Source organism: Harpia harpyja, chromosome 23 (genome assembly GCF_026419915.1).
Source record: "Harpia harpyja isolate bHarHar1 chromosome 23, bHarHar1 primary haplotype, whole genome shotgun sequence".
In the NCBI taxonomy this organism is placed as follows: domain Eukaryota; kingdom Metazoa; phylum Chordata; class Aves; order Accipitriformes; family Accipitridae; genus Harpia; species Harpia harpyja.
Window position 1 is genome coordinate 4,192,433 of NC_068962.1, and position 24,291 is coordinate 4,216,723.

At 49.4% G+C, this 24,291-nt stretch overlaps 1 protein-coding gene across 3 annotated transcripts in view; it reads left to right on the plus strand.

Moving 5' to 3' along the window:
- The window catches only part of NTN4 (netrin 4), a 50,063-nt gene that overhangs the window by 12,533 nt on the left and 13,239 nt on the right, over window positions 1-24,291 (plus strand). For all 3 annotated transcript variants that reach the window (XM_052774763.1, XM_052774760.1, XM_052774761.1), the window contains exons 3-5: window positions 9,378-9,665; window positions 20,260-20,386; window positions 21,684-21,872. In XM_052774763.1, coding sequence (XP_052630723.1) covers window positions 9,378-9,665; window positions 20,260-20,386; window positions 21,684-21,872 — 604 coding nt within the window. The remainder of the gene's footprint in view (window positions 1-9,377; window positions 9,666-20,259; window positions 20,387-21,683; window positions 21,873-24,291) is intronic.

The following is a 24,291-nucleotide window of genomic DNA, read 5'->3' on the forward strand; positions in this document are numbered from 1 at the left end:
GGAGGGGAATTGCTGGAGGGAAGAGCATTTAAATACCATCTTTCTTGCTGATGGGTCAAAGGACTTCTTCATATCATCAGCTGAAATGCGCTGGTTCATTTTCCTATGTGGGATAGTGCAGCCTTGGAAGCGGTGATTCTGAAGATGAGAAAAAAGCAATAATTATTTTCCTTGATAGTGCATAGCTGATGATATCATGCATCTGGAGGGGTTTGTGAGCCAAAAAACTGAGCATTTCTAGCTGTTTGATGAGTGAAAGTAGTGACTAGGCAAAATAAAGCTATTGTGGAATAAACTATCAATTCTTGGAGAAGCGCTGTTAACTGGAGGTGAAGAAATGCAAATGTTTTGAGCTGTTGTGAGCTGGAGAGAGATTTTTCTGGTAAGCATATTACTTCTGTGATCATTGTCTGCATGAAGGCAGGCATGACTTAGCAGTTTTTCATTTTCATCTAATGAAATTGTGTGGCAGGATGTTGAAGGGAAGTCTAGAAGATGGCTTTCGTCTGATTGATTATTGCCAGAGATGTCGAGGATCCTGGAGAAATCCCGAGGCTCCTGCCTAGCTCTCCTTGTGCCTTTTCCAACCCCCCACTGTCCTGCTGCTGCGTGTGTGTAGGAGCTCTTCCCATACAGCTTCTCGCTTTTGAGAATGGCAGAAGAATGCCTTGAGTTTCCCAAAAGATAAAAGTTGCCCTGGTATAAATTAATTTGCCAAGGCCCCCGGAAGGGCTGGTTATTTGAAATACCTGCGTTTTCCTCCTGAAGTCTTTGGAAGATTGTGTAACTTTTGGATGGCAAGACAAGGGGTTATTTGTCTTGGTTTATGTGCTGTAAAAGATTGCAGAAGGGCTGTAGGCATGGGCCAAATGTCATCCTTTGTCAAAATATATGAAACAGCCTTAACAGCTGCAGGAGTGCCATTTCTCCAGCGTCTCAAGGAACGCAGGGGCTGCTGTTGGTGGTACACAGTGGGTTTCTGTCACCATTGCTTGGGGATGTGGACAGAGTGCTTCACACTGTGGCCCGAAAGACAGGCTCCACTACTTACTGTGATCTTGGAGTCTCTGATGGTCACCTCTCTGCAGTGGCAAGGCAGGTTTCCCAATTTCTGTTGCTGTTTCATCTCACCCTGGGTGATGCTGAAGTGTGCACCGTGAATGTGCACATGCAGGGAGTGATCAGAGCTCTCCATGAGAAAAAGAGAGGCTCTTCTTCCCTGCAGTCCACTTGGCCGGACAGGCAGAAAACCAAAGAAACCTGTTAGAGGAGCTGGTGGGTGATACCTGCCCGGTTTAGGCCGATGAACTTCCCACACCATGTGAATTATTTACAGCATCTGCCAAAAAGTCTTTTTTTAGCCTAGGATCATTGCAATGAACATAGCACAGAGATGTGCATGGGTTCCTCTTAAAAGCTCTTTTGCTTGGTGGTGTAATATATCAAATAAGTCTGTTTTGTCAATAGAAGGTTCCAGCACTGGGGCTCTGGCAGCCTTCTTCACAGGGCAAGGAGTCCACCAGGTTTGAATTTGTGAAGGAACAAGATGGTTTTCATAAAACTTTTAAGAGCTTAACGCCTTTAAGATATATCTCCCAAATGTGGTTGAAGTTAGCCAGTGGTTTCAAAAGTTTTTGGGGTGGGCTGGTAGACAGACGCATAGATACACGTGCAGTGCAATGGCACAAGGCCTGTTTCAGTAGGGAACTCACCTAAAATAATATGGGAAGGCTTCACAAGTGAAACACTCCTCTGCAGACACAGTTCTCCTCTCCTTGAAGAGCCAAGGAGAAAGCCTGGCAGAAGACCACACTGATGCAGAAAATGCCTGGAAACTAAAATACTGACCGGGAAGGTAAATGCTAGCATGGGATTGAGCTTTCAATACTGAAACTGGGAGACAAGAAAAACCTGTCTGCAGAGTATGTGTCTCTCTCAGAGGATGTATGTGGGCAGGGAATAAGTCGGCCGTTGTAGGCACTAGGTCTGACAGACGGGGCCCCACTAAGCCAGGCAGCTCCTGTGTCTGAGGTTTCCCACTGAAAAAAGGGGTCCCCGAAGGCGTCAGGGCAGGTAAGACTGTCACTGCCCCCCATGGGGACGAAATAAGATTTATTTCTGCGGCATGAGTCTTGCCGCTTGGCACAGCAAACCTTGAAAGTCAAGCCATCCTCCCACGTACAGTAAGACACTCACCTCAGTCTTTCTTGCACATGTTGTGGGGTGATAAGCTTAATTACTCTTTCCTGGGAAGGCACATGGGGATGAGCACAGAGCAGTCTCAGCCCCAAGGTTCCTCTGCACCACATAAGGGTGACCGAGGCGGGGTGGGCGAAGGAGATGGGAGGACACCCTCTTTGAACTGGGAGGACCTGGCTGGCTCTGGATTTCTGCAGCTAAATTAACATCCAACTCCATCTGCAAGTGAAAAACAGAAAAGTCTAATCAGGCTTTGGTGGGGATGATGAGTTTATTGCTCCTAATGCAGTTTCTTGGGTGGAAGTTGAAAGCAGGCACCGTGGCAGGTTGACATTATAGACGGCCCCAGTGGGCACACACACGTTGCATCATTATTATTATTTTTTCAACTACTCATTTCTACAAATCAGCCTTATTGCCCGCTGTGAGCTTTCCGTAATGTTTACCGAGAGAAACTATTACTTTTAACTTTTACATCTATTAAGAAGGAAACCTTAATTGGCCCAGTAAAACTTCCCAGCTAAGCTTCTCCGAACAAGACCAGCCAAGGCTGAAAGCAGTTGCCATTTTTGGGTAGTCCTTGTGGGAGAGGGCCTGGACCGTTGGACGGGCTGGGCTGTCTGTGGAGGGGGGGACGGGGGGACAGGGCCCAGGAACGCAGTGACTGGGGGTGGCAGGGCTGTACTGGGCAGCACGGAGCATCTCAGCTTGCGCTGCGGCTGCGAGCAGCAGCTGGCTCCTGCGGGCACAAGCAGATGTGAGGCGATGCTGGAAATCCCAGAGCTGGGAGGTGGGAGACGAGGGCTCCCCTTCGCCTTAGCCCCAGCGCCAGGCAGGCAGTGCCTAAGCTCGGCTGCTTGCCAGGCTCCAGGGAAATTTTTCAGGAGGTAAAGGGATGAGGTCCTGGACTCGCTGGCAGAGCTCCACCACCGCCTTTACTGCCTACATTTTCCGAGCGTTGTCCAGGCACTAAATAAACCAGAGAGCTTCCAGTGACGTGGAGATTCAACAGGGCCCCATAATGCCCGCCAATTAGCCACATTTATTTAGTGCCTGCATACCAAGAGACACTGCAGACTCCTAATGCAAACCTTAACTTTTCTGTTAAACACTTTTACCTAGACATCACATGCCCTTTTGTAAGGTGGCGCACGTCCCCCATTGCTTTTGCTGCCTTTCTATTTGGAGAAGACAGCAAACCTTACATTCTTTCTATTCTTATTATTTTTTTCTTGTGTTCCTGTAAAATACATTGAAAGGAATAAAACCACCAGCAAAAATCAAATGAAACAGTACTGAATTTATCAAATGCCCACGAGCCAAATAGGTGAACCACTAATACAGATAGGTCATTATTATAGAGTGCTTATAGATGCATTTTCAGCAATCCAGGTCAGATGATACAGAGCAGAGTCGATCAATCTCTTTTGGAAAGAAACCACAGACCGCTTCATGCAGCGCTACCACCTTGGTTTTCATTTACAACCAAATAAAAATCTGGTGAGGTTTTTAATATTTGTTTATTGCTTTTATTCCTGCCATATTCCCCTTTGTTGGCTTGTTCCCATGTGTATACGCTTCTTGAGTCTCCCATCCATTTATTCCCTCTGTTTGTAATTTACTGGTGGTGTCATTTTGTGAACCATCTCCTGACGCCTTCCAGGCCTGGGGGGAGAAACTCTGGCCACGGCCAGGCTCCCGGTTGGAGCGTGGCACCTCCAGCCAGGCGCAGGGACCCGGGGAAGGGGCACAGGCATGGGTGCTGCGGGTCCCTGTCCACGGCCTCTGCGGCTGTGCCTGTTTCTGAAGGTCTGTGGGGAAGAAGCTTTTTGTGGATCACGCGTGTCTCTTCAATGGCCTGGGCATTTGTATCCTAAAGGGCCCCATTTTATCACTGTGGACACTTGTATTTTGACAAAGGTCCGGGCCCTTGCAGCTGCAGTGGTCCGAGATGCGCCCGTGACTCATTGAGAAGGCTTTGCTGGTGGCAAATCTTGCATTGGTTTTGTTGACTTCCTCAGGCAACTTTGACTTCAGAGCCTATTTTGTTGCTCTCAGCATCATTCATTAGCATTTTCCTTCCCACTGTGGAGATATATATAAAGATGTCCTTTCATTGCCTCTTGTGTGTAAACATACTCGGGTACTTCTTGCAAAGGGACTTTTATGTATTTATAAATCGAGGTCATTGTGGTGCAGGCGGTTACTTGAGTGCACCATGTTCATGTCTGCTGCTTTATTTATATACAGGGCTACATTATTGCATCTGTGGAATGGCAAGTAGCTGAAGCCTCTTGTGCCACTAAGACAAAAAACCATGTGAAGTAATCTACAGAGCAAGAGTTGCTCATGACAGGCCATAAGGAAATTCAAATGCTGTGGAAATTTGTTAGAGGGTGTCTATGTAATGATGTGCCCAAACTGCAGACAACTGGAGCGGTCTGGCTGAAGAGCAGAATATTTTTACTCCACAGCACGCACAAGGCGATGCAGGGCAGCTTCTCCGCTCCCAGTCCCCTGGGAGTGGAGTGGGCTCCCTCCTGGCATCACCAGGCATCCCACCAGGAGAGTCGGGTGAACCCAGCCCTCTTGAGGCATAGCAGTGGCATTCCTCACTCAGGGACTGCAGTCTACAGTTCCTATTTGGCTGTGTAGAGAGAATTCTCCCCCACCAAAAAAACAGATCCCTGTGCAACTTTTAAATCACTCCTCTATTGATGTTGCTTCATGCAAAGATTGTATTTATAGGATGCAACAGCATAATTCCATGTAACGTGGAAGGAACATTACCCCAAATACTAGATATTTTGTTTTAAAGACAGAGGTTCTTTTTATTTGCCTCCTGGTTTGTGACATTTGCTGCTCAGGTATGAGATATTATTAGATACGTAGTTTTAAATGGAAGCTGAGATAAGGATTCAGTTCCTGGGACTGTGTTTAAGAAGAATACCAAATATCATAAGATTTATAGTGAGCTAGCAACACTGGGAATGAAGATATCTTTCCGGTAGGATATATTATGGCATGTCTAGCAAAGAAGTGCTGTGGGTTTTCAATTTATTACTTCCTACTTGTTCTACAAAATAGAAAATTTGGATTAGTGCATGCACTAAAGAGCTGCTGATGTAAAGATCCAAGCCTCCCACCTTTTGCTCTCATACGTGGTGCTGACTACTGGGAGAAGTCGTGTTGTCCACCCAACGTTGTAATGCTGGGGTTTGACATATTGTCGGTAAGACACCTGCTTGCAGACAGACTGGAGTGGGAAAGCCGGAGGTCTGGTCACCGTGGCGTGCTTTCTGGTGAGGCTTGCTGCAGGCGAATGGCCAGATTTCGGGGCCGTTGCTCCTTTACCAAAGGGGTGGATGCGTTCCCCTTCGCGTGGTGGAGTTTTCTACTGGCAGAGGCCTCGCTCTGTGAAAACAAACAGGAATGGCATCATCTATCAAAAAGGATGTTCTCCCATACCTCATCTAGCTATTTATCTCCCTTGTGTAATCGCAACACAGCTCTCTTTGGCAGGACCCTCGGGCACGATTTCTTCCAGCGCATTTGGGATAGGAAGAGTAATGGACTCGATGGCTCTGCAGGCAACGACTTCTCCGGCGGGTGGGAGGGATCTGCCACCCCCATGTCACATCTGGCAGAGGGGCTGCCCCAACAGCTAAAAAGCTGACATGACGTACCCGTGTCAGCCGAGACCACGGCCATGGTGGTGGAGATGCTGGGGAGAGTTTCCATCCCTGCGATTTGAGCCAGGCGTGTGTGGTTTTTATGCCGCTTTAGCAGGATAAACCCGGCGGGCTTCGGGGAGCTGTTGGGAAGAGAAAATGATGGCTGTGGATTGGGCACGTCACCGTGAGCGTCCCAGGGTGACTGGGGAGCGCTGGCCCAACAGAGTCCATCAGAGGAGCCGGCGGTCCCCGGCCGGGCAGCAGGACTGAAGTCCTGCCTGGTGGCACCAGGGAGATGATGGGCTTGCAAAACCCCATCGTCAGATACACATGCGTATTGGCAGCGCATTCTTCTCAAATCCTGCCTACGTGCTTCCCCTGCGCCATTAAAACTAAACAATATTTTGGTTGAGGAGGCCTCTGACTGCAGTGGCCAGGGGCTACCAGCAGAACTGTAGGTGTGAAAACGCAGTCAGGTTTGCTGTGCAAAGCATGGTTCGCTCATAGATGGGATGCTGCAGACCAGGGCCGGTCCTATCAGTGGGTCAGTTGCGCAGAAAAGTCCAAGGAGAGGTAAAAACAGGAAAGCTGGCACCCACGCGTGTGTGTACGTGGGGCTGGGGTGCTGGGCAGCACAGGAGTGCAGACCCATAAGAGCTGTATGAGGGCAGTGATGTGCTGACTCCTGATGAGAGGGGCTGGGATAAATCAGCGAGGTTAACGACTGAACAGGGAAATCCTGCTGGGAAACACATCCTTGACCTTATTACGCAGCCTCTGGGGGCTCCAGCTCAATCTGCTGGGGCAGAGCGGAGAATTGCTATTTGTATGGCGTCCTACATGTTATAATGACGGGGTTGTATTTTATTTAAGCAGAGCTGCTAGCGTCTGGGACAGAGGGATGAGGGTGTTTACTGTCTTGGTGGTGCTGAGACCAGGCTCAGCGCAGATCTGAAGCCGGGGCCAGGGCTGCCGGGCACAGCCGGAGCGATACGGCACAGGCGGGGGCTGAGAGCCCGCAGCCCCTGGGAATTACAGAGAGGGCTCATGTTTAGCATCACTGTTTTCAAGTAGCCATAAAAAGAAATGTTTGCAACATTTCAGGGCCTGAGCGGGAATACTGGCTCCATTGAAATCAGCAGCATAACTCCCCCTGAATTCCACACAGGCAAGGTTTAGTTCTCTTGGCATGAAGGCTCTCAGGGTTTTGATTTCCTTGCTGCGATTGTCTTTACTAGAGCAACAAGCATCAGTCATGTGCATTAAACAGGGATAGATAAACAAGAAAAACTAAAAATTATGAGAAGAAAGTCTGCAGCTGCATCTAGCATAGATTGTTCTCATTTATGTATTTCCTTTGCTGCTCTCATCCAAATCAGGATGAACAAAGAATTCTCTGAGATGCGATTTATGTAATCGCAAGGAACCCAAAATGCTAGTTTTTATTGAAAATTCTCAGCCTGGCATTTTCCATCATCTATCTCCACTAAAAGGAAATCAATGTCTCCAGTTTGGAGAGCTGAAAGCATCTTGTGTTCACAAAGCCACTAACGAGTAAATGTGATCAGAATGGTATTGATTTAAATTTGGGTAAATAGCAAGCCGTGGGGAGAGGTGCAAGGCCTGATAGTTGAGTTCGCTTGGGTTTCTGTTCATATCTGCTTGATATTTTTATTTTAGGAAAGCAGAAAAAGACTCTGTATGTTCCTGAAAGAGAGGGGAAAAAAAAAACCAAACTTTTTGAAATGTGTTACTATTTATTAATATCCCTCATCAGACTCAACACTTCCGCACAAGGGGCGTACCACTCACCAGCCTTGCCCTCTGACCACCTCTCCCGGTTAACCTTCTCCCTTATCGACGTCTTTCCGGCAGAAGATGCCGGAATACCTTTGGGAGGGAGCATCTGCAGGACGGCGGCACGGGGCCGCAGCCGCGACGTGCTTGCCGGTGCGTGGCACCCGGCACCAGCACGCCCGAGCCCGGCTGTCACCGGCGCGCTGGTCGCAACCGTGCTTGGCAGGAACACTGGCCACGTAAAAGCACACTGCTGCCATTCAGCTCCAAAACGAGCTCTAAATCTCCTTCTAGGCTGGGACAAAGCTTTCTCCGGCTGGATGCTGGCAGCTCTGGAGAAAAGCCAGGTCCTGGCCAGGAGCGGAGGCGGCAGCCGGCAGGCAAAGCCCGCAGGCAGGGAGCTGGCAGCAGCAGGGTCGTTATTTCCAGGATGCGTGAATCCTGGCGAAATCAAAGGGAAGCCTTCATCAGCTGAAGCGTGTCAGCCGCATCCTTCAGGAGGAGCGGATTTAGGGAGAAGGAGGCTGTGATCAGCGTAAGCGGTGCTGGCAGGCTCACACACTGTCGCCAGGCACCCTGCGGCATGTCCTGGCAAGAAATAATGGTCGCCTTTTGCAAGAAACGATGGTCGCTCTTTGCAAGAAACGATGGTCGCCCTTCGCTGCCACACACCTCCTTGCTGTCTGTAAGAGTCTGGCCAGCGTTTCGGGTGGCGTGGGTGGTTATCAGTGGGGCAGCAGGGTGGTTTGGGGAGGTTTTAAGCCACTGCTGGGAGCAGTGCATCGAGCCATTAGGCTGCATCACGCCCTCAAACACTCGGCGAGTGACTGATTAAATGTTGCTTAGAAATACCGTAGTCCATCAAGGCTTCAGTGGCTATGCAGTGAAGAGCTATTTAACTATTTAGAAAGCATCACTGTAAGTTGAATGTACCGGCAACTAATACATGTGTCATAAATGTGTCATTTTATGCCGGTGGTAGTTACATGAAGTATATGCTGTTTCTGATGTCTCACTGTAGGCGGCTAGACCAGTAACTTTAAAATAAACCTCTTCAAGAAAATTGGTTATTTTTATCGAGTGCTCTCAATTTTCAGCTTTAGCCAATATTTACCTATTCAATCAGACCAGAGTTAAAATAAAGACTGACTGATAAGTATTTGTTTAAAATCCAGAAGCCCCCCACTTTTCTTTCTTTCTTATCTCAGTTTTCTCGACTATCGGCTTGCTGTCACTAATTGCCACACCTCGACACTTTTCCACTAGAAAGCAGCCTGGGACTGATAAGAACCAAATATTTGGAAATCTGAGCTTTATTTGTTAAAAAATACACCTCTTCTGCGGGAGGGGAGGTTCATGAAGAGTCCCCCACCTGAGCATCGCCCGCAGGACGGCCGGTCCCTGTGCTGGGCCACGCCACGTACCAGCGGCACCGACCTCTGCTTTAAGTTAATGGCAAAATGTCCCTTGACACCCATAGGGTCCGGACTTCATGTGGAAAGGGACGTAGGGGATCACGGGGGGGGGTCACTTTGTGCGCACCGGGGTGGAGGTGGATTTACTGCTCTTGCAGTAGGGGGACGAGCATCACCAGAGCCTGGTGCGTGCTCCCAGGGGATGCTCCCATCGCCATCCCACCCCCCCGACCCACCACGGGGCTGGCTGACGTCCTCCTTTCTGCTTCCCTTGCTACGTTTCTCTGCCCAGGTGATATACCGAGCCCTGTCACCGCCTTACGCCGCAGAGGACCCGTACAGCGCCGAAGCCCAGGCGCAGCTGAAGATCACCAACCTGCGGGTTCGGCTGCTGGAGCGGCAGGGTTGCCCCTGCCTCCCGGCCGTCCCGACCCCCCGGTCCCCGCAGCCCCCGTCGCCCCTGCACTACGCCATCTACGACTTCATCGTGAAGGGCAGCTGCTTCTGCAACGGCCACGCTGACCACTGCGTCCCCGTCGCCGGATTCAAGCCCGTCAAGGCGGCTGGCGTTTTCCATGTGGTATGTACACGCGCCCAAAAACGTCTGCGCTGCAGGGGAGCGGAGTTTTAAAAACAGTAGGGATGGTATCGAGTATGGTGTACGTCCAGGTATGCGGTATTTGACGTGTGATGCCCTGAATTCCAAGCACAGTGAGCAAAAGCGGTCTTTACAAAGGAGGTGGTCTCCATGTTGGGCTGAAGTGCTGGGCTTCCCTTGTGCCTTGGTGTGCCTTAGTCCACCAGGACTCTCATCCTTCAAGGGTACTCCACAGTCATTTATTTATTTATTTCAGGTGGATCCTTAAAAAAAAATTAAAATTTCTGACTCCCTTCTTCCCCCAAACGCTAACTTGCAATAACACGATATCTAAAAGATAATAAATGCAGGGCATCTTGACGACAAAGAAGGAGGAGAGCTTCTCCGAAGGTACTAGGCATCTTGTGATTGCCATTGCTTCTGGAGGATCCTCAGATTTTGGGTTGGGTCCTGAACCGAGGGCCCAGAGAGCTGGGTCTTGGCTCTCACTCCCAGGCTTTCTATTGCACTCTGCAATACCTTTCTGCTCCAGATGAAAACCCTGTGCTCCAGTTTTGAGGGACTCCCATCGCAAGAGCTCTGAGCTCAAATCCCTTGACACCCACCAAGACCTAAACCCCAGTCCTCCCATGTCCTGAAGAAGCAAGAGCCGCTAACCCGTTGGGGAGGCGATGGGCACAGCAGCGGCCGATACATTGGATGCCTGCGGCATGACGTGCCTGCACCTTGCCGCTTTGGGAACTCTCGCTGCCCCTAACACATCTTGTCCTTTCTACCCATCTTGGCTGGCTCTGAAAATCCTGGCTTTGCTGGCAGAGGAGCAGTAGGGAAAGCCGGGACAGTCAAACATATTGCACTGAATAATGTTAGAAAGGGAAAGATCATAAAAAAACCATAAGGCAGTTACTCGAGGTAAGGAGGTCTGGCATCTGTCCAGCTCTTCGGGGAACTCTCATTTCACTTAAATTATGGTCTCAGACATGAAGCAGACAGCACGTTTCCCTTCTAATAGAGCTAGTCTTGCAACATCTTGAAAATATACCAATTTGAAAGCCTGCAGCGCTATGATTGATAAGGCTGTTTCAAGTAGCACTGCTCTGCTTTCCACAGATGTTCCCTGAGAAAAGTCTTTGAAAGGAGCTGTTTGCTCAGGATTATTTCAGTGGGATACAATTGCACGGGAGCATGCCCTGAGAGCTGTAACAGAGCCTGCAGCCAAATACGCTTCCAGTAGGGCTATAGCCTATGGAAACCATAGTGCGCAGGTAACAGGCAGTGCTGTGGGAAGGAATCAAGTGCCAAAATCGCACTGAAAACCAAAGCAAGAAATAGCAACAAGCCCCCACACCAGCCCCGAGGGGATGGGAAATTCAACTCCGGTTCTAAAAGTGTATGTGGCAGGAGTCCCAAAGGTGACGTTTCTGCAGTCAGGCTGACTCATTTTACTGTGCCTTACAGCTTTTTCTGCGTGTCCCATAAGGGACGTGCCGGTGTAGGGGTGACATAGCCCCATGATTTGCAGGGAGGGTCAGGGAATGGTAAGATGTTTCCTCTCCCAATACCACTTTTTCCATCATAGGACCAGGGCAGCTGGGGCTGAGCCCAGGCCATGCCAGGCTCCTGCCTGGCACGAGGCTGCTGCGATTCGGGGACTGCGGTAGCACCCCACTTGTGCATACCGGGCTGGGGTTTGCCAGTGCATTGCTTCAAGGTGGGAAAAGAGGATTATTTGCAAGATGATAGCAAGACTCATGTGTGTGAATGAACAGAAAAGGGATGAAGGATTGCAGGGTCTGTGGCTGCTTTAGCTGGGAGAAGGTAGAGAAACTTCTGAAAAGGGAGTAGGATTTCAGAGAGGGAGGATTTTTGTACATTTAAACTGAAAAAGTCACATAAAAGCTAATTCTGAAGAATTATGGTCAGTCATTCAAGTGTGAGATGGGGACTTCAGTCTTGTCTTTATGGAACTGTACCTACATGGGGTTTTAGCAGACCCTTCAGTGTAAAACCAAGGACAGCAAAAGCTGGGAAACACATTACCATTTCACAATATGATTATAAAGTCTGGCTCTGTTTTTATGCTTGTTTAGACCAGACCACTCCTGAAGAATATCCCCTAAGTTAGAGAGTTAACATCAAAATTTAAACAAGTTTACGATCCTTTAAAAAAAAAAACCAAACAAAACTTTTCCAAAAAAAGTATGTGCAAGTTTTTTTAACCCCCTACTTGGTCTTAGCCCACAGGCAAAATCCTAACTGCAGGCTTAGTTTCAGTCCCTGTTTGGCCAGCGGAAGACCTGGACGTGATATATTTGTTTTTCTCTTGGGCTGCTCTGGGCAGTAAGCCAGGGTGTCCTGGCAGCACTGGGCACAGCTACCAGGTCTCGGGCAGATCTCTCAAAGCGACCAGAAGCATTTCAGCCACCTCACCCAGAGATGTGACAAAGCCTCGTAGGGATGTGGGGTTGCTGGTGGCTGCTGCTCGGGCAGGTTTGGTGCAGGGACCTGACCCGGGGGGTCCAGGATGCTCCACTCAGCTTGGGACATCGTCCCAGCTCACTGCCGTGGGATTCCTCCCATCGGATGCATTTTTCTTCTCGAGGGCTGGGCCACCATGTGCTGAGAAGCTGACAGTTTTGAAGGTAAGTATTCTGAGTGGCTGAAGGGAGGCTAGAAGTCCGGCCTGGCCATGAGATAATACTGACCTGGGACATCCTCGGGGCGAGGGGGTGGGATGCCAACAGGGTGGCACCGTGGACAAAGAGGGGCTCCTTCTACCCCAGCAGAAGCGGCTCTAGCTCCGTTCACTGGGGTGGGATAACCTCCTTTGTGATCCCTCTGAGGTGAGTCAAAGCAAAGGTGGACTTTACAGAGTCCAAACATTCACTGTGAGAAAAAAATACTTCACATTAGCCCCAACAGCAAAAAGCAATAGCCAGGGCGTGATAAGAGAGGAGGCTCGTTTCTGTGTGCTCACCACCATCCAGCTGCAAAACTCTCCGCGATGCTCCGCTCTGTGGCCGTCACTGTGTGGGTACCACAGAGCAAAGCTTGCCGGCAATTCCTAATGGAGAAAGGAATTGATGTAGGAATGCTCTGGGTTCGTTTGAGCATCAGAAATGCCGTGTCAGCCTTTAGGTGAATTCTGAATATACAGGTAGGCTCCTGATCTAGGGAAGGGTATCTCTGCATGAGCCGCAGGGGAAGACTACAGAGAAGACCTGGCTGCCTTCCAGTGACGGCAAGGGCTGCTCCTCATGGGTAGTGTGATCCTGACCGTCCCTTGTTATACACTTGTGTGCAACAGACAGCTGTCAGGGTGATACAGATACACTTCCTTCTCTTCCCTGCTCCTCCCAAATTTATTCAAAGGGTCCCTACCCAAAGCTCATCAACAACAGCCCAGGAAAAAATGTGCGTGGACAAACGCACCTCACACCATACCATGCAAAGCGGTTGGATCAGTTTGTGAGCTGCGTTACATAGTGAACCACCAATGCGAGTAGAGAAATGGATTCACATACACAGGAGATCCCTCCTGATCTTCAGTGGCCGTGAGAAGACTGTTTTTTCCACTGATCTGTAGCTTAGGAGCTTCTCACCCCTTGCCAGTACCTCTGCACAGGGAGATATTGCCAAGCGTGCTCGGCCCCTTACCAGCTAAAGCATCCCCATGGCCTGCTTGCAACTATGGCAAGGTCGTGGAAGAGGAGATCAGCCTGGAGATAAGTAGGATCTTGCAATTTAGGACTCCGAAGTGGGGAAAGCAAACCCAGAGACACCTCACCTGGCCTGTGCAGTTCTGTCTCAAGGTGAGGGCAGGAGTTCATCCATCTCAGAGACTCCTTGGCCCTCCCGGACTGCAGAATCCTGCAACAGCTAAGTGGTTTTCATGGTTGGCCTGAGTTACCAGTCTCTTACAGGGCCGAGTCCTTGCTGGGGCTTCCTGCTCTTACCCCTATCAGACAAGATCCCACTATCAACTGATGACTTCATTATCTCATTGATAATCCAATATTATCGACTATTGAATGTTTCCGGCTCTGTCCTTCCTTTCCCCTCCTGCACTCCCGCTAGTGCAGCCCTGTCTGCACGTCTTTCACCTGCATTGAACAGAGTGAGAACAAATGCAGCGATCTGGTTTTGTTCATCCTCTTCTTCTCTTTTTCCCCTAATGACAATTTTAATAACACGATACAGCAGCTATCTTTGCTCTGAAGAAAGGAAGTGGGAAACTAGAACTTAGGGATGAAGAATCTTCAATGGACTTAAAATATGTGCCCAAAGCAGTTTGGTGTGGTGCTGCTGCCATACCAAAATGGTACTGCTGCAGTTACGCTTATACACTTCTTCAGTAGTCCAAGGTTCTGTGTCAGTGTAAGTCAAGGACTTTTCCAGGGACTGTGCTTTATTTCCCAGGCTGAACAAACCAGCTCCAGAACCTGATCGGTGAATGCATCTGAACTTGATTTCTGGCAGCTGCCTGACAATTACGCACCAAACCCCAGCTATACCTCCCCTAATTTTAGGCATGCATTTGATGTACCCAAGTTAGCCAGCTGATCTCCCCAGGTTCCTTCCACAGTTACGAAGGGATGGGGGGATACAGTATGGTTGGGATCCTGGGTAAACTGAGCTACCGTGCTAAAGCACTTTGGTATAGTCAGGCAGGGTGAATATTCCTCCCCCTTCCCATGTGGCCACCCCAGCGGCTGTTATAAATTGCTATCGTGCTACTGACATCAAAAGATGCTGAAGGTCTTCTCCAGCAGCACTGACAGAAGTCTATTGTACAAGGAATTAAAAAAACCCCACCAGACAGCCCCCACACCCTGGACAACAAGCTTTGTATTCTTTCACAAGAACAAGATAGGATATGAGAATTTTCTCATGCATAAATTTGGTTGTCTGGTGCTTTGGGAAAGAATACCTCCCTGCATGCTGACAGCAGCCAGTAGGCATTGTTCCTAAAATTGGCACAGGGGCTCGAACGCAACACAGTTTAAAAGCTATCGTTAAAGACCCAGCGTGAGTGTCGTGATTTTCCTTTAGGCTGATATCAAGCCCATTTTCCATGAAAGTAAAAATAAAAAAGAAAAAATAGAGAAAATACAATTTTAGCAGTTCCAAGAAAGAAACTCTATTAAAAGCAGATGCCCCTCCCAGCTATTTAGCCTATTTACGCTATCACGTCTTTGGGACATTGATTTTCTTTTAGCGTGTGTTTGTGTTGGACTCTATATAGTGGGTGAGTTCTCGCAATATAAATCAATTCATAACAGGTGACTGAAAGCATTTTTCCCTCGACGCAGCATTTCTTTCTCACTGCGGAACATGATAAATAGGGGGAAAAGTATTTTATAGGATTCAACTGAAGAAAAAACCCTATGTATTTGCAATCTGAAAGGAAGCGCTGGAAGGTTATAATTCAGTAACAAAAGGCCCTGGAAGGAAGCATGCCCTAGCAACTGTCTTTGTATAGAGAAATCAGTCGCTCATTTATCTTACAGAAGTCAACTTTTGTAACACTGTTTGCATTGTGCCCTCTAATGACTGACGTTGCGACGGGGCTGTCGAGCTAAGAAGGGAAACAGTGTGAAAGTGAACTGGGATGTAAAGACCCCGTGACAAAATGAAAAATGGTATGAGAGGGCTTTGCCGCTTAAATGAGTCAAGAGCCGTGTGAATGCTTAAAGGGGTGAGACGTACTGGGAATTGTGTTTGTGTACTTAGTGATGCTCCAGAATGACCCAAGTGGGTACGCCTTACAGTTAAATGTAAGTCGAGGTGAATGAAAAGGGAGGAAAAAAATGTCCTCTTTCCCTTGTCCATGCGTGGGGGTCACATTCTGCCTTCAGAAATGTGCTGAGATGCCAGAGAAATCCCCGAGGCTGGGTACATCATTTCCCCACTCTGCCTGGGTTCCCAGCAGAGCTGCTGGGCTGGTTTCTCGGCCCCAGCGCCCAGCTGCTCTGTGGCACGACGGGGAATTTACAGGGCACCGCAGTCTTGCATCTGGCCCTCCTACAGCTCTTACAGGCATTCATTTTGCCCGGTGTAGACAGTCTGCTGGCTGTTTTTCACCTGCTGCCACTTCTGGTTTACTTCTATTACCCCTTCTTCTTGTCCTGTCTTTCTCCTATTTTCAGCTGTCACAGTATTTCTTCATAACTAAAAAAAAAATACCTGTCTGCCTATGGGCTGCAAGAAAGGGCTTGCTAATATTCACCTTCTTTTGTTGTTTGCAACGCATAAAAATCTTTTCTGTCATGCTGGAATTACGTAGAAGAAAAAAGATTTTCTTCAATGGGATAAAGCTAGGATGGAGAGATTTTTTTAAAGCAGAGCTGTTTTGGGGGGTAATCATTATAATGCTATTGAAAGAGAATAAATACATCAGCCCGAGGCAAGGTTTTTGAAGCACTTAGGTCCAACTTTCATTACATTTCGGGGAAAGAAGGTATTAACTAAACAGTTACACTGAGAAACAAGTTATTGAAGACCCCGTTTCCCTCCCCTCGCTCGGTTAAGACTGGCCATTTAGCAGTTTAGCTTGTTCATTAGTGGGTCTGTGCCCCGCTCTGCCTGCCTGAGAGGGGTCAGGGCCACCGTGGGACCCGGGGGGACCTCGGAGAGGCAGAGTTTTCTCGGGGTCCAGCCCGTTTGAGTAGCACCGCTGTAAAGGCTTGGCACTGCCGGAATTGGGAACCCTGCTGCCTTTTCCAAAACTTGCTCCCAAAGACGGGAGCTTGGGTGGCTGCACCTGGCGCAGAAGTGGGGCCAGCCGGGCTGTTGCGTCCCGTACCTCTGTGGGTGCTCACCCAGATGTGAATCCCACTGGGATTACGAGTCCCGAGCCCCCCAGCGAGCAGGGACACACAGGTTTGCGAAGCGTGCGTGACAGGCTGGGCTACAGAACGGTCCTCCCAGCCCATGCCGAGGTGAGCGGAGGTGGGGTGCAGGATCCACAGTGGGATCTGGGCTTGGGAGGGAGCATCTGATGAAGACACTAAAGCATCTGGTTGGGACAAACCCTGGAGGAAAGGAGACTGCAAAGGAGCGCCCTTATGATAAGGACTGGGAACACGGGGTTCCTTCTGACCCAGGCTGCGACAGCACCCACCGAGTCAGCTGGGGACCCCAAACCTACGGACCTCTGTGCTGGTCCTGCGCTCGCCTTTACGCAGAAGTCAGAATCGCACTATTCTGTTATTTTTTAAGCTTTCCAGCCAGACCATTCGTTTCCTTCCCCCCAGGTGCATCATACTTTCACAAGCGATCAATACCAGGAGCATCATGTCCTGCTCTGCCTCAGGGTCTATCTAACACCAGCTGGCTCGATTTGCACCATCTCCAAATTTGGCTCTTTTGCAGCGCTCCTTGCCACAGCATCTGAGAGCCTGCAAGCCTGCCGTTGCTGCAGCAGTTTTTCAAGTTTATAAAACCTCTTTCTTTAGGATTCGCATACAGATTAACATTAATAAGTTGGCGCACAGCTATTTAGGGGTTTACTTACTAGCTCTGCATGCCAAATTAATGGCTGCACGTCAGGTTCTTGGGTACCCATCCTCTTCTGTTTTATTTTCACCCACCTCCCCCTATTCTGGCAACATGCTATTATACAGTACTTGGGCTTTCAGAAAATGCAGGCTCTTACGCCTTGGGACCGTGAATGCTCCTCAGCAGGGAGTTTTGCCTCACTCGCTGTTGGTGTCTTGGGATGCTTAATCCTTTGAGAGTTTCTTAGGTGCTGCTGAGTTTCAGAGTCGTACATTATTAATGCTGAGCAGCTGCTGGCTGATTGATTGAGTCCCCACTGATGCTTTGTGCGGCTTTGGCAAGGGGGACGCTGAATTTGAGGGGTGAGGCTGTAGGCTGCGGGCACGTGCAGGGGGAGCACACGTCCCCGCAGTAATCCCAAGAGTCCCCGTGTCTGAGACATCCCCCTGTTTGCAAGTCTTCTCCCGTGTCCTTCTTACTTTGGCATCACGATTGCCAAAGCACCAAGGGACCACCCGGGTTTGACCACGGCACCCTCTGGCTCCCTCAGGTCACCTTCCCCTCCTGATCACACACGTCCCGGGTCTGGTGGGTCCCTCTACCCTAAAAGCTGGGACAGTCCTTTGAGGAACAAGCTGAAGGATTTCTCTGGCCACAGATGTGGTTCAGGCTACTACAACCTGTTTAGTTTAGCCCTAACCACTCAATCGCCAAAGGGCTTGCAAGAAAGCCCTACCAAAAATGACATCAAAGAGTTAGGGCTCCATCAAAACCACCAGAAGATGACCACGCGACCAATACAGGTTTAACCAATTTCTGTTTTCATACAGCTGGATGCTTTTAAATGTGTGTGAAGTAGCTCTGTAACATTGGTTTGTGTGCAGACATTGCCTAAAAATATATGAGAGAGACAAATTTTATTGAAGAGTGATAATTTAGGAAAGCAAGGCATCTGAGAGTTTGAAGAATGTTTTGTAGGTGGTAGCAAAAATGAAAATATGAAAACACAAGACGCCCTTTGAGAACTAAATATTCCCTCTGCAAATTTGTTTTGTTTCTTTTCTGTATTTCCTTCTCATTCTTTTCAAACATTAGCACACATTTAATCATATATCAATCTGATAAGCCAGACAGACCAACTAGTATCTGCAGTGAGACCAACTGATATCTGTGATGAGGCCAAATAGCACAGAAAGCAATATTATCTTAGTATTTGTGCTTTAGCTTAGATGCTTGTGCATTCCGTCTGATTCCATCTGTATCTGTCCATTGCTTATGCAGTCCAGTTGCTGCACTGTATTTTGCTTATTCCTGTTTTGATGATTCAGACATTTCAATAAGGCAGGAAAGTATCCTTTGAAAAGTTTTTGGAAGATTTTGCTGTTTGCATTGCTGCTGAAAAGTCTTTTAAGGCCTTTCAAGGTCAGTTTTGAAGTTTCATCTGTACCGGTTACATCCGACCCCTCTGAGATAGCAGCTGAAGTCTATTCATTAAAAATAAATAAATCAGAAAGTCATCATCAGCCAGGAGTGTATGTGGGGGGGGAGCGTGTGTGTGTGTGTGTGCACCTACGTAACAAGCAGGAACTGTTTACAACATGTTCAAGTTCCTCTTCTGTTTTGTTTACTGTTCAGGTTTTTCACAGGAACCTTTTTCGTGGCAGGTCTCGGCAGCAAGTCGTACAGTTAGGAACAGCACACTTGTAAAACCACACGTTAAACAGAGTGGAAGGCAGCATTTTCCAGCACCAGTTAAAGCCATGCCCCAGCTCCGTGCCGGATCACCAGGCATCCCGACCGCCCTGTGTCGCTCCCGATGCCGAAAGCAGCCGGTGGCCGGTGCAGCTCCCCAGCTCCGTCGGTTTTACGGCAACCTGCGGCATGAGCGCTGGGCCTCGCTGGCAGGGCAAGCTGAGGTCTCTGGCTCGTTATTGAGCAGCAGGAGAAGCCGAGCCATGCTCAGTTTATTGCCTTCCTTTCTCCATCACTTTCCCCGTGACTGGTGAAGGAAGGGGCACCGGCGTGGCGAGGCACCGCTCGTTTTTCAGCAAATGCAGGATGCCGGTCGTGCCTCAAGCCTGGCCATGCATCAGGTAGCTGGAGAGACTTGCAGCTGAAACACTCTTAGTAAAACTGTATTTAAAAGCAAAACATCGAGCAGAGTAGAGCCGCAAGCACAGACAGCCACCAAAATAGCTATGGTAGGTAGATGCCCGCCACGGTCCATGGGAAAAGGCAGGGCCTTCAGCCTCGCCGGCAGAGCCGTGCTGCTTCAGAGCTTGATTTCATCGCATCTAAGGGCTGCCGGGCTGCTCTTGCCCTCTGGCTACGTTCTGTTTTCTTTGCATTTGCCAACAGCGTGAGTAATGCCAGCGGCTGAGAGGGCAGCTGGCACCAAGCGTGCTACGCTGGCTTTTCATCTCTAATTACCCCCTTACACCAGGCTGTCTAGCTGTTAAATTATCTGTCATGAACATATCCGAGTATAGTCACTCGTGGTCCTTGTGCTATCCTTGGTTCTTCCTTTGCGGGGCAAAAAATCTGCCTAGGATGAGTAGATATCTATGTTTCAGGGGCTTGAATTTCTTTTTTTCTTGTTCTTAGTTATGTTGGTGATGGCTGGGCACACAGAGCTGGGTGCTCAGGTTGTGGGTGCTATTCCTGCAGTACTGCAAAGGTGTATGCATGTTTAGGAGGGAGAAAAAGCGAAAGGTTTTACAGTGTTTCCCAAGGATGCTTTGAATATTGGCTTTTTTAAATCTCTCCTGGAAATTCATGCTGCAGCTGGAAACTCTGCTAAAGATCCTTTTAGATCTCAAAAAAATTAAAAAAGGTATGATTATACAATACCATGACATGCAGATCCACAAATACTAATCTAATTGAAAGCGTAACCGCAGAATATTCAGTCCCTGTGACTGAACTGGACGTCAAAGCAGACATCATGCGAGCCCTCTTTCTAGTCTATGTAATAGCGTGTAGCTGGCGCGGTATCTCCTGTACATGGGTATTGCTCGTGCCCTGGAGACTCTTTGGGCTTTGCTGTGGGTGATCCTTGCTCTCTTCCCACTACTAGGTCCATGGGAAATGCATGTGCAAGCACAACACGGCAGGGTCCCACTGCCAGCACTGCGCCCCGCTCTACAACGACCAGCCTTGGCAGGCTGCCGACGGCAAAACCGGAGAACCCAAAGAGTGTCAATGTAAGTAGCCAGCCAGGAACAGTGTTTTCCAGAGCCTGTGCCGGAGCGGAACGGTTCCTCCTTGGGTGTCTTTCTGCCGTGTTTCCAAGAGGCAGCAGATACTGGGGTGGTGGGTAGGTGCTTGCGAAGCGGCTCAGCGAGCGGAGACCCAATGCCACGCTCCTGCCCAGCACCCACCGGGCGTTTGTATGGCAGGGACGGCCGTGTTTGCACAGCCCCTCGCTTGGAAATCCTCACAATCGTGTTGTCCCTTGGTTTGGCCTTTCTCTGGGACCCAAGCGCATCTCCTTGAGAGATGGTCTTCTGCTGCGGGCAGGCTGCAGCCGGCCAAGCTGCCTTGGAGGCAACGGTGGGCCGGCGTTGTCCCCTCCATGGGCACCGCTGACGAACTTCTCTGCGGGAGGAATGGCCTTCTGCTGCTGGACGTGGGCTCTGCTCAGCCGCGGGCTGCGGGGAGGTTTGAGGGTTACTTCTGCGGTGCCGGGGAGGGATGCTCGGGGCGAGTGCAGGCTGCGGGGGACCGCAGAGATCACAGGGCGACCTGCTTCAGTAACTAGCAGTCTAGCCAGAAGGGCGCTGAGGATTAACCGCAGCATCCCAGGAAGGTTTGCGGGCATGCCGAGCGCCGTCCTGCCGTGGGTGCGATGCTATCGACACTTAAGCTAGCACCAGCGTGCCTCCGTGGGCTGCGGTCACGCTCGCTGCAGTATGGATGTTCCCCAAGGGAATGACAGTGAATCCCTGTTTCCACCAGCAGCATTTGATGAGCAGGGGTTGGAATAGATCTCGCTTTGCCCCTGACTTCAGGCGTGTGGGCATCCAGACTTCCTCCACGGCCAGCGCAGGGAAAGGGGGATGCTCGCCCTCTCTCACACACCTCCCCTCCACCTGCCTTTTCCCTCCGTCAGATGCAAGGAGCATCCTGACAGCACCCGCGTGGCAGATGCTGTACGGGGCACTGCTGATTTCTAAAGCTGGGAGGGAAGGATCCTGCCCCAGCAGGACCAGTGAATGTGGGAGGTCTCCCTGCGCTGGCCTGACCACATTGTCCTCGTACTGGGAGACCTGTACTGGAAATAAAAGCGTTAAATAAATTATTTTTTCTTAAATGTCACCTCTAGAGGTTGGGAAGCATGGATGAAAACGTGATGATACTTCATGTATTTGAATGAATAACAGGTTCATAGGCCAGGTCTCCCACTCCAAAGCATGGTTTGGGTTTTTGTGTCTCTTTTCTATAAATCAACATCTTTCACTGCCTTAACGAGTCTTTCTGTTCCCTTTGGCTTTGCCTCAGCGTGCAAGTGTAACGGGCATGCCGACACTTGTCATTTTGACATGGATGCGTGGCTGGCATCGGGCAATCGCAGCGGCGGCATCTGCGACAACTGTCAGCACAACACGGAGGGGCAGCACTGCCAGCGCTGCAAGCCGGGCTTCTACCGGGACCTCAGGAAGCCTTTCTCTGCCCCAGATGCCTGCAAACGTAAGTCGGCCACCTTTTACCAGTAAAATGCTTCTCAAGTGGGAGGGTGTCAAAGGAAAGGTGAGATCTTGCGGCCCCTCCTTGGAGCAATCTTCTTGCTTCGGCCAAGGACGGGGAGCTCTTCGAATTCCCTTTTTGATGCTTTTTGCAAAAAGCAATGGTGCGGTTTGCAGGGCGAAAGCCTGCAGATGCTGTTGACAAATCTGTCCCGAGGATCCCTGTAGCCTGGGGGCAGGGGAAGAGAGATGATTCATTGACTTCTCCTACTATTTTTGGAGAGTAAAAGCTGCATCATGTCTGCCTGTTCTCCTTGTTTGGTGATTGCCGCAACCTCAGAAGCAGGGTGCCCCGGCCAACTGCAGGGTGCAGCTGGTACATAGCATCGCCCACCGGTGCGTGTTCGCAGCAGCAGCAGGTGGGCATGGAGGGAGAGACGGGAACACGAGTTAAGTGATATTCCAGAAGGTGTGACACTAAGGAGGTCAGGCCAAAGGCAATGACTCGGCCACATGTGAAATTAAATATTTCCCAAGCAAAAGCAGCGATCCAAAAGCCACGCTCCCCAGGGACCACTGTGAGGATGGTGACTCACCGTGGGGGACTCCGGATCCCCAAACCACGCTGAGCACTTTGCACTGGTCAGCTAAATATAGAGTGCAGGCATGTTTTCTGCTCTGAACCTACAGCCACCCACCAGATTTCTCCTCACTGACCCAAATCTGGAGGAGAACCTTCATGGGTGGAAGGAAAAAATCCAACAGACACCCTGCTTGTGTCGTTTGAGGGGACACTGAGCACACCTCTCTCCTCCAAAGGAGAAGTATCTGCGTTTAAAGGAAGAGAAACTCTTCTGGGGTGGGGAGCTGCACCCGGGGCTGGGAGGGTGCGTGCGGTTTCATTTTTGTCTGCCGATTTGTCCCACTCTTTCGCTGCACATCATCCTCCCGAGACTGCCGGCATCCCTGCCAGCCTGTCACAGAAGTTCTCCTCCTCTGCACCTTTCACTCGTTGCAAGGAGGAGCAGCAACAGCTGAACCGCCTGTTTTACAGCCCTAATTCTCTTTATGAAAATAGAATTGACCACAGTTCTCCATTACTTGTGTAAATAATTATTTCACTGCTGTAGTATGTACACAAATTTGTTTTTTTAAACAGTGAATTTAATGACTTTTTAAAGTTCCTTTAGCTACTTGTGTATATCGAAGTTCCAAGTCTCCTTCTCTGAAACATCAGATACTTTCCCTCCATAATTATTGTCAGAACTTAGGCAACGAACTTTTGGTTTGGGGTCTCATTAGTAAAAAGACAGGTTTAAATCTTGCGCTTAGACCCAAAGCAGGGACTTGAGGGTTTTTTTCTAACTAACTCACGGATTCAGCCTTGCTGATTTAAAAAAAAACAATTGGATTAATTGACTCCTGCTAGATAACGCAGGATGAAGGACTGAAATAAATTCTGTACAGGACTCTCAAGCCCTGCAATGTGCTTTTACTGGGGTTGCGCTACCTTCGCTAGGATTACAATTCCTGATGCTCTTTACGTGCCAGCTCCCGTCAGGGAAGAGCACGCATTTTTCCAAGGCCATTGAAGCCAAGTCAAGCTTTGGCACTGATTTGAGAGCAGTCTTCTGGAAACCTAAAAATAACACCCTTCACCTTGGAAGTGGTAGGAGTGGCCGCCATCTCCTGTGACGTCTCATGCAGCCCATCGAGGAGATGGAGTTTCACAAGGGACCCATCGTAGGATTCTCCTGATGCCAAAACGCCCGGTGCAAATCCTGTGGCCGTTTGGAGGGTCGGAGAGGAGGTCAAATGGCACGTCCTGGGCTGGCCAGCACGGAACCTCCTTTCTTGCAAAACCAGATGGAAACAGAGGTCTCGGGACGTATCGCTGCAAAACAGCCGCGACTCGAAGGGAAGGCTGCCAACAGCGTGCGTGTGCCTGTGTGCAAGTTAGACCGGCACTAATGAAGTCAGGCGTTACACCACGTCATTAGCTATATGTTAGCCAAATCCCAGGAGACTCCACTAAACAGTTTCTCCCAGCCTTTCTGGGCAGGAGGAAGCTGTGGCGATGAGATGATTAATGGGTATTTTTGTTGACTTATGCCGGTGCTCAGTCCTCTCGGCTTTCTGCATTCATCTCTGAATCACTGGCCCGTGGCATTCCACTTTCCACATTTTTCCCCCCCAAAAAGTGTGCCTGACATAAAGACTATAAATTTGTTTCCGTTACACTTTAATGCAACAGTCCAGCCTCTTTATGGATCGCTCTGTACTCATGCACTCTGGTATTTAAAGGCCAAAGGTAGCATATATTTGAGAAGAACTGTAAGATAGCCTTGAGTACAGTGAGGAAAGTCTACATTTATTTACCTTCTGCATTAAGTACATCTAGTTCGTTGCTCTTTTTTTTTGGT